The sequence below is a fragment of the Raphanus sativus genome, chromosome 4 (assembly GCF_000801105.2).
Source record: "Raphanus sativus cultivar WK10039 chromosome 4, ASM80110v3, whole genome shotgun sequence".
NCBI lineage: Eukaryota > Viridiplantae > Streptophyta > Magnoliopsida > Brassicales > Brassicaceae > Raphanus > Raphanus sativus.
Genome location: NC_079514.1, coordinates 28,345,105 through 28,364,175, shown reverse-complemented (window position 1 = coordinate 28,364,175; position 19,071 = coordinate 28,345,105). Strand labels below are relative to the sequence as shown.

Sequence of the window (19,071 nt, the reverse complement as noted above, 5' to 3'; positions counted from 1 at the left end):
GGCCATAGACAAAAGGATCTTGTGGGTTTTAAAGTTGTAACTATATCCAACAGAAATATTTGGCCCGAATTATTTGTGCGATAAAACTCAGCAGCTAGGCTGACATGGCGAATTAAAAGCTTCTCAGTGGTTGATTTGTTTTGCAAACGTGGACACCCTCTCCATCTATCTTATTCTCCATAAAACTCATTATGGGGCCCATGTGTAGCATCCTTGAAGGTAATCGTAGACGAAGCAAACGAAAAATATCTATACAGATCAGATGGAGTAACCGAAGAGGCTCCATTAACTCGAGGATTAAAGAGCAGTAAGGTGTGGGGAGAGGATTGATGCTAGATTCTTGTATGAATCCTGCCTTTTCCGAGTCCAAGAAAACCCGATGAAGGAAAAAGAGTACAACACATACTACTTACTTTGGTGGTTGGCTATATCTCTGAACCGGAAGCAATGTGGTCGGTTGGATTGGAGATTGATTCTGAACCAAGGTTGAATGTGGAGATGATGAAACCGGCTTGGTTCTGGCTGAGTGATCTGAATTGGATTGGACCGGCTGAGTCTTGAACTTCAATTGAACCGGCTTGGTCTTGTATGTTCAATTGGATCATCTCTTCAATCAGTAGCTGGTTCTGGCCGGTTTGTCCATCTTGATCTAGGATTTGTTGGACTGCCTTGGAGAACCTTTCTCTTATGGCCTTGGTTCCACTCCTAGTGGTCGGTCCGCGCCTAATTATGGGAACCTCTACTTGGATGGCCTCATCATTCCCTCCCCCTTGAAAAGGTTCTGGCCTCAGAACTTCATCATCTGCAAGAAAAGGGGACAAGTCAGATATATTGAACGTATGGGAAATCTTAAACTCACCTGGTAGATCAAGCTTATAAGCATTGTCATTGATCTTTTCAAGAACCCGGAAGGGTCCAGTCCCTCGAGGTGATAGCTTGGACTTCCTTGCTTCAGGAAATCTTTCTGGCCGCATGTGCAACCACACCAAGTCTCCTGGTTCGAACAAAACTTCCTTCCTCTTCTGGTCGACCCGCGCCTTGACTTTGGCCGCCTTTGCTTCTAGCTTCTCCTTGACCCTTTGGTGCAAGGTCTTAACAAATTCCGCCTTGTGGGCTCCATCTCGACTGTGGTACATAGGACTGGGCAGTGGAGAAAGGTCCACGGGAGTCTCCGGCTGAAAACCATAGACAACTTCAAAAGGAGAAAGATTAGTAGTAGAGTGTCTAGCATGGTTATAAGCAAACTCAATAAAAGGCAGACAAGTTAACCAGTTCCTTAAGTTCTTACCGACCGTAGCTCTCAATAACTGAGAGAGTGTACGGTTTACTACCTCGGTTTGGCCATCAGTCTGTGGATGGCAAGTGGTCGAGAACAACAGCTTGGTACCAAGTTTACCCCATAAAGTCTTCCAGAAATGGCTTAAGAACTTGGTGTCTCGGTCAGAAACAATGGTCCTAGGCATGCCATGTAGACGAACCACCTCTTTGAAGAACAGGTTGGCGATTTGGGTGGCATCATTGGTTGTGTTACAAGCAATGAAATGAGCCATCTTGGAGAACCTGTCCACAACAACAAAAATGGAATCCTTGTGGTCTATCTTGGGCAAGCCCAGCACAAAGTCCATAGAAAGATCTACCCAAGGGTGGTCAGGAATAGGTAAAGGCATGTATAAACCGTAAGGATGTGACCTGGATTTTGTCTTAAGGTAGACAATGCACTTGGTGCACAAGTTCTCAACGTCCTTCCTCATGTTTGGCCAAAATAAATGGTCGGTTAGGACACTTAGAGTTTTATCTCTACCAAAATGTCCCATGAGGCCGCCACCATGGGCCTCCCGAACCAGCAATTCCCGCATGGTTCCTTGGGGAATGCACAATTTCTTTTCCTTGAACAAGAAGCCATCTTGTTGGTAATAGGGGCCGGCTGCCATCTTGGTAGTCTTCCTGAAAACTTCTTGAAAATCAGGGTCAGTGATATAAGAATCCTTAATATACTCAAAACCCATGATCTTAGCTTCCATGGTGGAGATAAGAGTGTGTCTCCGGGACAGTGCATCGGCCACCACATTGTCTTTGTCCTTCTTGTACTTAATCACATAAGGGAAAGTCTCCACAAACTCTAACCATCTGGCGTGCCTCTTCTTGAGTGTGGTCTGACCTCTCAAGTGCTTAAGAGTCTCATGATCTGTATGAATAACAAACTCTTTAGACAAAAGATAATGTTGCCAAGTTTCAAGAAATCTCACTAGAGCATAAAGCTCTTTGTCGTAGGTGGGATAATTGAGGGCAGCTCCACTCAATTTCTCACTGAAGAAGGCTACTGGTCGGCCTCCTTGAGTAAGCACAGCTCCTATGCCTGTACCTGATGCATCACATTCAATCTCAAAGGTTTTATCGAAGTTAGGCAGAGTAAGGACTGGTGCATGAGTCAAACTATATTTAAGCCTGTTAAAAGACTCTTCTTGGGCAGGACCCCAAGTAAAGGATACATTCTTCTTGATCACAGACGTCATTGGGGCAGCAATGGTACTGAAATCCCTGACGAACCGTCGATAGAAGCTGGCCAGACCATGAAAACTGCGGACATGGCCTATGGTGGTCGGAGTGGGCCAGTCTTGGATCGCCTTGATCTTTTCTTCATCGACCTTCAGTCCCTGTGAACTCACAACAAAACCTAAGAAAACCAATTCATCAGTACAAAACACACATTTCTTTAGGTTAGCATAAAGTCCCTCTTGCCTCAATGCCTTCAGCACCTGCTCTACATGATAAACATGGTCGGATAAGCTCTGACTATAGATCAGTATATCATCAAAGTACACGACCACAAACTTACTGATGTATGGCCTTAGAACCTCGTTCATAAGCCTCATGAATGTGCTGGGGGCGTTGGTAAGGCCAAATGGCATCACAAGCCACTCATACAAACCTTGTTTCGTCTTGAAGGCGGTTTTCCACTCATCACCTTCCTTCATACGAACTTGGTGATATCCACTCCTGAGATCAATCTTAGAAAACACAGTAGAACCACTTAGTTCATCCAACATATCATCTAATCTAGGTATAGGGTACCGATATTTGATGGTTATGTTGTTGATGGCTCGGCAGTCCACACACATGCGCCATGTTCCGTCCTTCTTAGGCACCAATAGGACCGGGACCGCACAAGGACTTAGGCTCTCACGGATATAGCCTTTGTCCATGAGGTCTTGGACCTGCCTCTCCAACTCCTTGGCCTCTTCAGGGTTAACACGGTAAGCGGCTCGGTTGGGTAGTGGTGCGCCTGGTACAAGGTCGATCTGATGTTCAATGCCGCGGATGGGGGGCAATCCGGCGGGTATATCATCAGGGAAGACGTCCTTGTACTTTTCCATGAGGTCTTGCATCTCGCCAGGTAGCTCTTGTGCCTCAAAACCTGCAAAACAACCTTCCTTAAAGACCATTAGTAGCACATGCGTCTCACGAGATAAAGATATAAGAACTTGGCCTGAAGACATATAAAGGTTGGTTTTACTTACCTTTCCAGCCTGGTCCATTGATTTCTGCATATCATGGACTTCTTGTGGACTAAGGGGAGCTAAGCTGTGCTTCTTGTTGTTATGGCAGAAGCTGTAGACATTGGTCCGACCATGGTGGATGGTTTCCTTGTCAAATTGCCACGGCCTGCCAAGAAGTATGTGGCCGGCTTGCATAGGAACAACATCACACTTCACCTGGTCATGGTACCTGCCAATACTAAAAGACACAACAACTTGCTCGGCTATCTTGAGCTCAGTCTCATCATTGAGCCACTTGAGTCGGTATGGTCTCGGGTGTGGAGTCTTGATCAAACCTAGCTTATCAACAAGATACTTGCTAGCCACATTAGTACAAGAACCACCATCTATGATCAAGCTACATACCTTTTGTTCCACACTACATCTTGTATGGAAGATGTTTTCTCTTTGGACGGTTTCAGGATCAAAGAGTGCACTGAGGGATCGTCTGGTCACTAGTAACTCACCAGTCTCAGCATAATCGACCAATTCCTCATCAGATGCGTCTGTCTCCAACTCGGCCTCATCTTGGGACTCATACTCCCCATCGGCCTTAAGGACCATCACTCTCTTGTTCGGACAATCTCTAGCATAGTGTCCTTTTCCCTGACATTTAAAACAAGTAATATCACGAGTTCTCTGATTTTGAACTTGACCCTTACCTTGGTCAGATGAACTGGCTCTAGTTGTGTCAGCTTGGTTCTTCTTGAACCGGTTCTCCACTTCTATGGATTTGTTCTTTTCAGCACCTTTGGAACCTGGTTGAGACCACGCAGGTTTGCTCCGGCTAGTGGCCGCATTCTTCCTCTTGATGTGGACCTCAGCCTGGACGGCATAGTGCAAGAGATCATTGAAGTCCTCATACGGCTGGCGCTCCACCTTCCGTGCAATCCGATCGTTCAGCCCCTCCAAGAACTGGGACATCATGGACGCCTCGGACTCGTCCACTTCCAATCGGTTCCTTAGAGCCTCAAACTCTTCAAAGTACTCTTCCACGGACTTAGTTCCCTGAGACAACTTACGAAAACGTTTTAGTAAATCTCTAGGATAATGTGATGGAATGTACCTCGCTCGAAGTTTGGTTCGCATCTCAATCCAGTTTTGGGCTCTCCATACTGGACCGGACTTAGCAACATCTCGATCCCACCAGGATAGAGCATTATCAGTAAGCTGGGCTGCGGCTAGAGCTATCTTCTTTGCCTCGGAGTACTTGTAGTACTCAAAGATATATTCCATGCGCTTCTCCCATGTGATGTAAGCGTCCGGATCAACCTTTCCCGCGAACGTAGGTGGCTTCAGTTTGATGTCCTTGCCTCTTTGAAAGGCCGCATCATCGTTCCGGTCTCGATCTCGCCTCCGGTCAGGGCTTTCGTCCCGCCTTTGGTAAGGACTTACATCTCTACCACGTCTCCCACCTCGAGCGGCCTGGTTAGCACCTCCGCGATCTGGTGGCTCATACTCAGACTCATCTCCCTCCAACTCGGACTGCGGCTGATTGAGGTAAGGGCCGAACCTTCTTGCAGCCGGTTGGCCATTGGGTTGGTTCCTGTTTCCCTGACCCATGAGATTCATTTGTGCAGTCAAGGCATTAAGGGCTTCCGTGAGCTGAGCTTGTCCGGCCTGCAAGGCTTGGAGTTGGATGTTGATCTCAGCTGCACCATTCAAGTCTCCCATATCTCCTGGAAAATAAGAAAGACAAGAAGATCAAGTGCAAAGGGAATTGGCAAAGAAAGAAAGAAGAAAGGAAGAAGAAAGAACTTAAGAAAGAAAAGAAAAGAAATATAAAACTTGAATGCAAATGAATGAATGAAAGCAAATCCTTTTTTTTATTTATGAAAATTAATTTCGAAATTCTTTTAATAAGGAAAGTTGAAATCTTTTTTTTTTTAAACTTGGAAAAGAATTAAAATCGAAAAGTTAAAAAAAGAAAGAGGATTTAAGATTAAATGCAAATCAAGAATTTAAAGATGATTGAAATCTTTTTTTTTTTTAAATATGATTGACAAAATTAAATGAATGCAAATCAATCAGGTATGAATGCAAGCAATCAATCCTATATGATTTATGCAAATGCAATCAGAATAAATGCAAAAATGATCAATTATTTCTAAACTAGGAAATAAAAATCGATCAAGCAAGAAAAACAAGTTGCAAAAATGATGCAAGCCACGAAAATGATCTAGCAATTCTATGATGAACAAAATGATGAACAGCAAGAACAACAAGAATAAACAAGAACAACAAAGAACAATTTTTTTTTTATAAGGATGCAAATGCAGAAACTGAAAAGATGAACTAAAGGATAGAAATAACCAAATCTTTTGGAGCCTTTGGCTCTGATACCAAATGTTACAGGCTGGGAACCAGGCTGCAAACTAATGGCTTGGAGAATGAGATTCTGGTCGATTTTGGTACTGGTTTTGAAAGGACTTGATGCTTGGATCAAAACCGTCCAAAACTGTACCTGAAACAAAAGAAACTTTTTATGAGTTTTATGGATTTATAAAAATGAAGAAAAGAAGCAAACTATGAAAATAAAACAAGAACAGAAACAAAGATGATTTTTATGGATTTTAGATTTATAAAAAAATGAATCAAACAAAAGATGCAAACAGAAATAAAAATAAGAGAAATAAAAAGGATAGAGATGGTGATGGAATCTGTTGCTGGATGTGTGTCTCTCTCAACAGATCAGTGGATGGATGATGAGTAGAAGATGGGATTGGCCTTGCTGGATGTGTATCACTCTCAAGGCAAATCGTTGGAGGGATTGATGGAATGAAGAATCGCCACAAGCTTGATGGTTGGAGCTTGATAAGATTCAGGCTGCTCTCTCTTGCTTCTCACACTAGAAAGACTTAGGGTTTTCTTTGCAAAGGCAAAACAAATTTTATTCAAGACTAAAGTGCCAAATTTCGTCAGCCACAAGGGGTTATAAAGCCATCCCTTTGTGGACTCAACAAAGTCTTAAAAGGCCTAGACAAAGGGCCAACTTTCACAAAAGATAAAAGGCTGACAATTGCCCAAAGTCTTAACCAAAATAAAATTAAAATTAAAACAGTAAACCGGTTGCTGATTGAGATGCCTAAACCAAAGCTCATAGTATGCTTGCATGTTGCCTCATTAAAACCTTATCGGGAAAACCCAGTGGGACAAAACCCGATGAAGGAAAAAGAGTACAACACATACTACTTACTTTGATGGTTGGCTATATCTCTGAACCGGAAGCAATGTGGTCGGTTGGATTGGAGATTGATTCTGAACCAAGGTTGAATGTGGAGATGATGAAACCGGCTTGGTTCTGGCCGAGTGATCTGAATTGGATTGGACCGGCTGAGTCTTGAACTTCAATTGAACCGGCTTGGTCTTGTATCTTCAATTGGATCATCTCTTCAATCAGTAGCTGGTTCTGGCCGGTTTGTCCATCTTGATCTAGGATTTGTTGGACCGCCTTGGAGAACCCTTCTCTTATGGCCTTGGTTCCACTCCTAGTGGTCGGTCCGCGCCTAATTATGGGAACCTCTACTTGGATGGCCTCATCATTAATGATGCGGCCATGAAATCCACAGCTCCTAAAGTAGACAAAACTTTCCATGTTTGGACTCGGATGAACCTAGCCACCATCAAGCCTATGGTTCGTTTGACTCAGCTGGCTGTTCCCAAACAAAGGCCACCACTTAAGCCTCCTTATCAGCTAATAAATATGTGGGTCAATGGTATTAAAGGCGTGGTCATCATCTTCTTAATAAGCAAATCTCAATCCCTTGAGATCAGCCCTTTTGACCAGCATTTTGATTGTCTTTTTAATTATGATTTTGTCCTAGAAATCCGTCTTTCATTTATGTCTTTGATTCTGTCCAAGAGCTATATATAAAGCTCCTCTCCTTTCATTGTAAAATCAGATTTGAGTATTGAATAAAAAGTGAGATTTTCTCTTGAGAGCTTTTATGCTTGTTCTTGTTATTTTTAAGTTATGTGAGAAGCTTTCTTAGGATACAAGTGTGGAACCTTTATCTTTGTGTGAGATTCACTTAGGTGCTGGTTCTTGATCTTATCTCAAAGCCTTTCACATCTTTGAGTGGCGATCTTCATTTCATTTAAACCGTAAGTTTTGATTTCTTGTGAGAAAAGCTAGAGTGAGATTCTCAGCCTGTATCAACTTTTAAATGTGTAGATTGAAAGAAAAGAAAAGAAGAGTGCGAATTTGGCCCTCTTCTTTTAAATGGTTTTTAACATATAACTTCCCTTACACTTTTTAATCTCGGCCCTAATTGTTTTCCAAAATCAGGCCAATTACTAATCACCCTATCCACATATTCCCTAACTATATTACTAACTAGTGGTATTCCGGCGCTACGCGCCGGATTTGCATTTTTTTAATGAGTTCAAAATTATTTTTTGATCCATTTGATAGTGGTTAGTGACAATTGTATATTACTTTGTTTTGAAGTTTTTTAAATCAAAAAGGAATATCATCCCGCTGATAGTTGCACCAAAACAAATATAGTTGAATTTAAAACATAAAATAAAGTTGATGTTCCAAAAAGAAAACATATAAATGCATATGTTTGTTTTGTGACTATCTTGTTTGAATGGAGATAACAAATTCGTTCATCCTCTTAAGGTAGTAAATTGAGTGACTGATGATTTGTAAGAGTAGTATATAATAACTTTGATGGTTTAAAAGTATATTTGTGCGTGGATGGTTTATAAATGTTAAGATTGTTTAAGTTAGATTTTGATGGTTGTGTTAATATTGAGAGTTTGCTGCATATACAGTACTATATAATTTGTAGAGTGAAATTGCAATGGTTGGGTTGTTATTTTTAATTAGTTGTGACTGAGCTGATAGGGAAGCAGTGTATTGTTTTTTTTTTTTTTTTGTCAAAGAAGCAGCGTCTTGTTTTGGTTTTGTTTTTGTTTGTAACTTCTCTGTAGGTGTACATTTGGTGGGTTTTTGATGTGTAGGTGTTATTTGTGTTTGGTGAAGTTATATATTTAGAATTTTTTATTTTTATATAGCATGTGTTTTTTATTACGTGTGGCTTTTTGTGTGTGTGGACAAATATTTGTAATGGTTATTTTAAAAGCTACAGTTTGTCGTCGTTGTAGTCTTGTACTATCCCTTTCTTATTAATAGAGAAACAATTTAGGAGAATAACCTTAAAAATGTAAGTTATTTACAACTAAATCAGCTGACGTGTCGCGTGTCAGAGCTTCTCAGCCTCTTTTACAAAATATCCTTAATGCACTAGATTAATTACAATTCATTGCCACTTAAAATATTGGACAGTCATAATATTATATCACGCTCGAATATTTCACGGCCCTTCTTTAATACAACTTTTACTATTCGTATTTTCCACCGTAAGATTTCCTATATGTACAGAAATATGATTTATTATATAAAAATAACAAATGAAATCTTTTGCAACTGAGTCATAAACGAACCAATGATTGATATGATTATTTGCGCATTATATACGAAAATTCATTTGTTTGTCTACTCGACCTATCTATTGACAAATTCACCATGAACTATACAAATTCATTCAACTCAGGCCTAAATTTTATTTACATTTTAACGAAGGAATAATGATTTTAGTCTATGTTATACAATATCATTTGTTTAGCAGACTGCATTCGTATTAACATAGCATGTGACAGATGATCTTAAATATTAGTCTTTATTATAACTAGAACTTTTCCCGGGCTACGCCCGGGTTTATTTTGATAAAAAAATAATTTATTTTAAAATATTGTTATTATATTTAAATCTATAGTATATATTGGAAACAATAAAGAAAATAAATTTGCGAATTGCATAGGCCTTTTTGAAACTATTTTAACAGTAAGACAAAAATGAAGTTAGCAAACATGAAAAATTAAACGGTGAACAGAAATAAATCAAACGTTCTGGAGTTATTATCAAAATGAAGTTCGAATGCAGAGGAAAATTATTATCATTACTAAAAGCAGAAACTAAGGTCTTAAAACAGAAAAGTGGATTTCATAAAAAGGATGCTGGACTTTTTGCAGAAGAAGCGTCTAGATCTGTTGGGATTTTTTTGATGTGGAGTGCCTGAAATTTTTTAGAAAAAAATCAGTGATCATAACTTAGTAATATAAATCAATCTACTTAATTCATAGTATAGATAGACGTACTTGAAAGTAGTGGAATATTCTTCTCTAGCTCCAGGCGTCACGTTGGCTTCTTCATTCTAATCGCATCTTCTCTCTTCGTCCTCCTCAATTGGTATATCAGTGATGCCCATACTTTCTCATTTGTCTCTGTGTCTAGCTTATAAACCCTTTAACTTGTCCCAAAGTGAAAAAACTTTTGCAGATAATAAGTCTTGTCCCAGCTAAAATCATAACTTTGTCTCATATGGCCTTAGATTCTCAACCGTATATTCTGCACTTTTTTCATTTGTGTACAGAGGGCGAGAAAGGCTCTGTTTGAACACCTCAGGCTTATTGGTTCGAACGAAAGCAAAATGTTTATTTAAAATCTCGATATTATTTTCTTCGCTGCTAATATGTCAAAAAAGTATTCGTAACATTAGAAGCATTCTCAGAAACAGTGCAATGATAACTAAAACCATACCGGAGGAACAGAAACATAAAAAAAAATTGAGAAAGAAACATAAATAACTTTGAACTTGAACATAATTCATAAAACTGTCTGAATAACAGAGTTGGATAGTTTGAATTCAAACCACATTTATGTGTAAGCATTATTATAAAAGCAACTAATATGTCAAGATACTGCAAACTTTGCACCTAAGCAGCTCATGGCTTCTTAGTCAGCTTGGTAGACGCTGGGTCCCGAGGTTTTATGTGTTGATGACGCCACTCGAAGTCGTTTCTGAACCTGGTGAGTTCTCCTTTTCATTATTACCAACGATCACCTTGGTTGGGAGAGAGCTGTAACCATGCATGTCATCTTCAGGTCCATTGCTACCCTCCTAAAACCAAGAAATTTGTTAACTTGCGAAAATAAAAGCACAGAATAAAATGAACTTATTAACTTACATCAGTAACACAATCAGGAACTGGCGCACGTTCACGCTCATCCAGGATGCGTGAGACGGTGAAGGTTTGATGCTTTGCACTGAAATGTGGAAGTGAAAGTATTGCCAGCAAGGTTAGCAATAAAATGTGTAGCTAGATATCTTCTGGGTTCTCTCCTTCTCCTGCCTATTAGACCAATGGTTTTAATGAGAAACAATAAACCATAATTTTCGTAACATGGTTAATGTTGTTGTGTGGTTAGAAAGAGACATACCAGAAGATGAACAGCATCAGCAGCCAGGATATTGGTAAGCTTTGTTATTTCACCATCGAAACTTACAAAAGCTGCTTCGCCAGTGTCATCGGCAACAGTCATCTCGACACGTTACCTAATAAACAGGGTGCAATGCGGTAGTTACATGCATATATATTTATAAGAAAACGATGGAGTGGCTGTGTACCTGAGAACACCAACGGCATTAGTCCGATTGCAGAACATGCATGCAAAAGATGAGGCACTCCTCTGTAATTTCCTTCAACACTTGAAGAAAGATATGTTGCATCATCCATTTTCTGTCTTGACAGATGTGACTTTCCTACTGCAGGTAAATTCTATTATCTGCAATTATAAACGTTGCAACCATAAACAGAGCTTAGAATGATGGTGGAGACAAACATATTAAGGTCGCCAAGTGAACTTCAGGCTCGACTATGATGATAAACTGGTTCATCTCAGCTATTGTCAGTCGTTCAACCTTAGCATAGCCTCTCAACAATGAAGCTGCTGATGTATTTCCAGTGTCGTCATTTGTGACCAACCTGCATTGATGAGAGTAACCCCTGAAATATAATGATGGAATAAAATATGAACGTTAGTACATACTCGTAAAAGTAGCTCTCGCCTGCTTCAGTCTCCTTGTCAAAATAGAAATGAGATCCAGACGTGGCATTGAGGAACATACGACCTGCAAATTGAATCTCGGTTAGTTTCCATAAATAGCATTAGAATGAAACTCATAATTAACAAAACAGATGTGAAGTGATACCTCCTATAAGCTCCGGATTAATGAATTTTGCCACAGCCACACGTGGATCAACCTTGTAGCCTTCAAGTTACTTGTGAATGATACAGCCTGAGAGTCGAACACACTCACAGTGAAGGACACACACCTGTCAAGTACTCCTAGTTGAGAGTGAATAATTGAAGTGTTTAGTAGAAAAGGCTGTTGCGTCAATTAAGTTGCATCATCATCAATTCTCAGCGAACTGTATCAATGTATTAGTGTTAATTAACGGAGTGAAGTTTAAAAGATCATCAGTATCAACGCTACCAAACAGGAAATAAAAAAAAATACTAAGCAACGCGATACAGTTTGCTGAAAATAATAAACCAGACCAACTAAGGTATTATAAATAATTAATTATTTGTTAAAAAAACCAAATAAATCAGATCAACTAAGGTATTTGAAAGATTAAGAATTTTTTTTTTAAAAAACCCAAATAACATATTCAGGTTCACCGGAAACAATATCAATACCCAGAAACAGGTTAAAGTTCCCAGGAAATACCAACAAAACTATGAACTCAGAACAATGGATCTCTAGAAGAACAGGGAAAAAAATCACTCACGTTAATGTCAACCATGAGCAGATCCAGATACCATGGATTTTCCGTTGGAACTCATTGCAGTGTGGTAGAGAGAATTGTAGAATCAGAAGGACAAAACATAAAACCCATAAATGAGAGTAAAGGGTAAAACGAAGTGGAGGTTGTATTGAATGATCGACGTTCAGATCGCGAAACGGAACAGAGAAAAGGAAGAGGAAAGGTTTCATGATCGATGTAGGAAGAACAGAGAAAAGGAAGAGCAAACGTTTGATGATCGATGTTAGGAGATTAGGGATTGAAGAAAGGGGAAAGGGAGAGATCGCGTCTGTGAGACCTCAGCGGAGTTTCTGAATTTGATAGGCTTACTGGGCCACAAAATTAACACAGACAGACCCAAACAAAATTAAAAGCCCAGACGCAAACAATGGGATCTGACGTGGAAAAAGGTTGATTACCATTGGTGGATTTAATTGTCCGAGGTGGACATGCTCTCTGCTGCTCTTATTCCCCTTTTAATAGTGTTTGATGATTTTAATATATGTACTAAACTAATATTATAATATACCCATTTTGTACACATTAATGTACATCGCGTCTTATATATTAAGTAAAAGTCGTGTGGAATGATGAGGCAAAACCATAATGTTATACTGTTATCTATCTTATTAAAACTGAAGTACAATTTCGGTGTGTTTGGATACTTAGATAAGAGTATTAAAAAAATTTGGTGTGTTTGGAAACATGGATTGTAGTCTTTTTAAAAAAATTAATTTTGTTTGGAAACAAATATAGTAGTATTAAACAGAAAAAGTAATGGGCTTAAGTTATTAAGTCCATTATAAAAGAATGTTGTCAATATATATATAAAAAAAATACAAAGCCCAATTTGAAATAACAACTTGGTTTTTATATTTCATATTAAATTTTTAAAATATAATATATATAATTATTTATATGATGATACATATTAAATATTATTAATTATATGATTACTTATATGATGGTACATATAAAATACGATTAATTATATGATGAAATTATACGATATATAATAATGACTAAGGATGGATTTTCAGACATCTATACGGGTTTGGTTCTGATCGGTTTGCGTTTCGGGTTTTCGAGGTCAAAGATTTAAGTCCTATTAGGATGTTTCTAAATTTTTGTTTGAGTTTGATTCGGATCTTTGCGGGTTTGGTTTGGGTTTGGATAATCTATTTAAATAACATATATCAGAATACCTAAGCTTAACATATCAATTGGTTTGATTTAAAATTTTGGATACGAAATCAATAATTATTTTAAGTATTTTTGTTGATTTGAGTATACTTTAACTATTTCAGATATTTGTTTTTGACTATCTATATATATTTTCAAGTATTTTAAACCAATTAAAAAGTATCATTCTTGATGTTTTATATACGTTAATATAAAATAATTAATATATAAGTATATAAATCTATTTTTAGATAAATTCAGGTACACGAATACTTCGGTTCCGATCCGATTCGGTTCTCTAACTAACAAAATTTTGAATAATTCGAATATTTAATCAATTTATGTTCAGGTTTGGTACTATATTTACGGATTGGTATCAGTTCTGCTCCTCGGATTCATTTTGCCAAACCCTAATAATCATATGAAAAACAAATATCATCATATTTTTTAAAATATACATCCGCAGAGGTGCAGAGATCAAAGTCTATAATCATTTATTTTAACAACAAGCCAAATAAATATGTTGATTGAATAGCGAATAAAACAAAACTAGAGAAATACATAGTTTACCAGAGACACTCTATGTATCGAATTTATTATAAAGAAAATTTTATTAAAATAAATAAATTCAATAATTACAAACAAATAATATATTTTATAAAAGTGAAAAATAATACCCGTGCTTTCGAAGCGCGGGTCAAAATCTAGTCTATATTATTAAAGTTGGAGTACACATTGGAAATGTTTGGAAACAAAGATAGTAGAATAAATGAAATATGTTTGGCAACATGGATAGTAGAGATGTGTACTTTCTTTTATTTACACATTTAGCCATTGTATTTTCACTAAATTAATAACAAATGAGAATTGCTTAGAAACATAAATAACATATTTAATACTTCTTTTTATTTAAACATTTAGTCATTGTTTTCATAATAAATTAAACAACTTTCTTTCTATATTTTTTTATTTACAATTCTGTCACTATATTTACAATTCTTTTTATTTACAATTCTTTATAGTGAAAATAAAAACACAAACTGAAATATAAATAGTATATTATATAAAACAATTTAAAAAACAGTATTATTACCTTATTTAGTTTAGTCAAATATAAAAATTTCAAGAGTTCAATTTTAAAAAAAAAATCATAAAATTAATAATAATTCAAAGAAAACTAATGCAAAAAATGAAAACTTTGAAACATGGATAAAATTACGTCAAGAATAAAAAAATAATAGCTTATGTTATTAATAAAAATTGGAAATTCACTATATCAGTTTTAAAATATACAAAATGGACTAATCTAATTACCTAAAAAGATTGTTTTGTCTAAATAATCATAAAATAAAATTTAAATTTTATAATCCTATTTCAAATCAAAATAATAATTTAAAATTTATTTATATCAAAAATTAATTTTAAATATGCATATATTCAAATATTTATTTTTACTAAAATATTTTCCAATAACCATTATTTATAAGATGGTATATATAAAATACTATTACTTATATGATTATTTATATGATGGACCATTTTTTTTTGACGTCGAAAGGGTATTCTATTATTTATATGATGGCCAATACAATTAATTATATGATGACATATATATGATACATGTTTGAGTTTCGGATTTGTTTGAGTTTCGGATTTTCAGGATCAAAGATTTCAGCTCCATTCATATATTTCTAAATTTCAGTTCGAATTATGACTAGGGCTGGGCGTTCAGGTATCCATTCGGGTTCGTTTCAGATCTGCTTGGGTTTTGGGTTTCTGAGGTCAAAGATTTCAGCCCCATTTAGATATTTCTAAATTTCAGTTCGAATTATATTCAGATATATTATTTTTAAAATTCATTATATATTTTGAATTTCTTAAAATCTATAAATAAAATAATATATTGTATATAAATTTGAATAACATATGTTAGAATACCTAAACTTAACATATAAATTGGTTTGGTTTAAATTTTGGATCAAAAATCAATAATTATTTTAAATATTTTTGGTGTTTTGAGTGTACATCAACTATGTTAGATATTTATACTTGACTATTTTATATATTTCAAAATTTAAACCAACCTAAAAGTATCATATATATTTTGGATGTTTTTATATACATTAAAACTAAAAATATTGTTTAAACAAAACATCAATGTAAAAGTATTGTAAAGTTGCGTTCTAAAATTATTTATTTTAACAACAAGTCAAATAAATATGTTGATTGGATAGAGAATAAAAAAAAAGCCATAGAAACACAAAGTTTATCAGAGACACTTTATGTGTCGAATTTATTATAAAGAAAGTTTCACTAAGATAAATACATTCAATAACTACAAACATATAATATATTTCATAAAAGTGGAAATAGTACCCGCGCTTTCGAAGCGCGGGTCAAAATCTAGTTGCTCTTATATGTTAACCTACATGAAATATTTTGATAGTCATTCTTTCAATATGGCGCGATATAGTTATGCTTCTATATATGTCAATGATTAAAATGTAATATTTGAACAGTTTTTAGTTTATGCGTTAGATTTCATGTTGTTTTGACTTAACGACGACCACCACTTTCCTGGATGATACACAAGCTTTTTAAAACAGCAAATTGAAACAAAGTGATATTTTTGTCAGCAAAATTGTCTACGTAAAAGGAAATAGGAGAATTACCAATTGTGACTCAAAACTTGGAGTCAAACCCAAAAGAGTACCCCAACTTGGGTCAAAGGCAAAAGTAACTTAAAAGGCTATTGAAATTACAACTATCTCCTTGTGAACAAACAAAAAAACGGATTTTTTTTTACGTTTCTACCCCTCGCAAGTCGTCTGTAAACAGACGACTTGAAAATAAGTCGTCCAGACGACTTTAAGTTAAGTCGTCTGGACAGTTATTCTTAAACATAATTTAAAAATTTTGTAGAAAATATTTTGATAAGTGAAAAATTGGAATTATGTAATTAACATATGTCTTAAGAGATATAAATTAATATATAACAAATTTCAATTGTTTTCAGCCCAGATGAGTGAAAGTAGTGAGTCATGATATTCTTTAGTTTATGTTTCATCAACATATGTTGTAGTATTGTATGTGTTCTTAGGGTTAGATTTTGGAAAGCATTAAAACCGTTTTTGAAAATTTTTAAAATTACCTAGGCGTGTTCGTTTCTGTGTATAGTAAACACTATTGAAGTATAATTTGATTTTATAACGTGGTTAGTAAGTTAATTTAGTCATTTTAGTTTAGGGGTTCATTTTAGGGTATTGGACGACTTAATATTTAGTCTTCTGTTCCCAGACGACTAAATATTAGGTCGTCTGATGTACATTATCAGCCAGAATAAGTCGTCTAAACCGGACCAAACCTTAAAGTTTACCAATGTACTTTTAAAGCTAACCGGATTATTTACCCAATATATAAGGTGATTTTTTTTTTTTTTTTTTTCATTTTCCGCGAACAGAAACCCTAACAGTTCTCTCTCACCGGCGATATCAAAGGCGATTCGAATTCCCACTATTTCCGAACAACCATCGTTCTCAACGTCGGCTATCTATCTCACTTCATTCTCACCGTTGTCGCCGCAGCTTCTTCTAACCCTAGCGCCGCCGATTCCTCTAAACCCTAGCGCCCCCGCTTCCACTATTTCCGAACAAACCGTCGCCCTCGCCACCGTGCTCACCAACGTTCTCACCGCCGCTTACTCTAAACACTAGCTAGCACCGCCGTTTCTTCTAAACCCTAGCGCCGCCGCTTCTTCTAAACCCTAGCGCCGCCGCTTCTTCTCTGTAAACCGTAGCGCCGTTTCTCTGTAAACCCTAACGCCGGTAAGTCATCAAACTCGTGGAAAAGATGAACATAAAACGTTGTCTCTTTCAATTTACTCATTCTCACCGTTTCACGTTTATTTTTTCAGATCTATAACCACAATGACGAGTACTCGAACTCCTTCTGCGACTAATCAGGTCCGCTTGAAATTTTTCTACTGGAAGACTTGTAAGTAAGTCGTCTGGAAAGTCTTCAACCTGGACGACTTAGTACGTCCATTTGGAAGACTTTCCAGACGACTTAAATATAAGTCGTCAACTAAGTCGTCCAGTTGGACGACTTTCTAGACGACTTATATTTAAGTCGTCTACTAAGTCGTCTGGAGTAACAATTAAGGCGTGATTGATTTAGCTTGTGTTCTGACTTCTATTGTTGTCTTTGATTATTTTGCAGACAAAAAGGATGGATATTCCAGAACTCCCCCGTAGGTTATACACATTAGGGGAAGAGCCAGAACCCCACAATAGCATTTCGTATCATACGGATAACACGAAGTTGCATACTGCTCTTAGGGAAGCTCTCACTGATGCTGAATTTGAAGAGCTCAAGGAGTCGAGATTGGGAGTTTTCATCAAGTTCAAGGAGCAGGGATTTGGTTGGGCTTCAAGGCTGGTTCACCACTTGCTCGGTTTAAAGCTGGACATTAAGAAGAAGTACGAGATGTGGTGTCTCGTTGGTCCAGAACCTGCGAGGTTTTCACTGTTAGAGTTTGAAAACATCACTGGTCTAAACTGCGACTACATCGAGGACCTTGAGACACCAGAATGTGAAGTTACCCCACAGATGGTTTCTTTCTGGGAGATGATGGGAGTTCATCGGGAAGCTGGGCCAAGTACTGATCAGATAATAGCAGCACTGAAGAGATGCGGGGATTGGTCCAGGGAAGATCGCAAGCGACTCGCGTACCTTTCCATCTTCACTGGATTCATTGAAGGGAAAAAGTTCTCAAGCGCTACACGAGCTACTCTCGCAAGGCTAGTGATGGATTTAGAAAGGTTTGAGAATTATCCATGGGGGAGAGTCGCGTTTAAGGTGCTGATGGACTCTTTGTGGAACAAAGATATTACTGGCTGTTACACCGTGGATGGCTTTATACAAGTTCTTCAGGTCTGGGCGTACGAAGCTATTCCGGGATTGGGTGCTAGTATTGGTCTACCCAGAGCAAACAGTCCGTCTCCACCGATTCTGGCTTACGACGGCAGCAGAGGCCGCAGATTCATGAAAGCTGCTATCTTGAGTCAGGTACCTTTCCATCTTCACTTAATTAAGTCGTCCGGAAGGTCTTCCAGCTGGACGACTTAGTAGACGACTTATTATAAGTCGTCTGGAAGGTCTTCCAGCTGGACGACTTAGTAGACGACTTATTATAAGTCGTCTGGAAGGTCTTCCAGCTGGACGACTTAGTAGACGACTTATTATAAGTCGTCTGGAAGGTCTTCCAGCTGGACGACTTAGTAGACGACTTATTATAAGTCGTCTGGAAGGTCTTCCAGCTGGACGACTTAGTAGACGACTTATTATAAGTCGTCTGGAAGGTCGTCCAGCTGGACGACTTAGTAGACGACTTATAATAAGTCGTCTGGAAGGTCGTCCAGCTGGACGACTTAGTTGACGACTTATAATTAAGTCGTCTATTTAGTATTTTGTTTCAAATATCTAACTCGATTCTTCTTCTATTTACTGCAGACCCGCGTGATCAACTTTGTTGAGAAGGACATTAGTGAAATGTGGCCAAAATGGGACTCTGAGGTTGATGACGTGCCCGCGGAGAACATCATTAAAGTGATGTATGATCGGAGACCGTGGAAGTGGACCATGGATTGCTGGGAAGTCACTGGTACAAAACCCAAGTTTGTGACTCCATCGAAAA

At 37.3% G+C, this 19,071-nt stretch overlaps 1 protein-coding gene and 1 long non-coding RNA gene across 7 annotated transcripts; one reads left to right on the top strand and one right to left on the bottom strand.

The window, feature by feature from the left end:
• Positions 1-9,481: 9,481 nt before the first annotated feature.
• LOC130511908 (uncharacterized) lies at positions 9,482-12,505 on the bottom strand. 6 transcript variants are annotated; one of them, XR_008945430.1, is made up of 7 exons: positions 12,180-12,505; positions 11,597-11,816; positions 11,306-11,515; positions 10,825-11,169; positions 10,572-10,736; positions 9,702-10,504; positions 9,482-9,618 (listed from the first exon to the last, which is right to left on the bottom strand). It is a non-coding gene; the product is annotated as an uncharacterized LOC130511908 (long non-coding RNA). The 6 variants fall into 6 exon arrangements; XR_008945429.1 differs by having other exon boundaries at positions 10,825-11,390; positions 11,434-11,515; XR_008945426.1 differs by having other exon boundaries at positions 10,825-10,939; positions 11,012-11,515; positions 12,180-12,504.
• Positions 12,506-17,699: 5,194 nt separating this feature from the next.
• On the top strand, positions 17,700-18,422 carry LOC130511508 (uncharacterized; the record flags this gene model as incomplete). The annotated part of the gene is made up of 1 exon (XM_057008569.1): positions 17,700-18,422. A coding segment is annotated over one exon (723 nt), but the record flags the coding sequence as incomplete, so codon positions are not given.
• Positions 18,423-19,071: the final 649 nt, after the last annotated feature.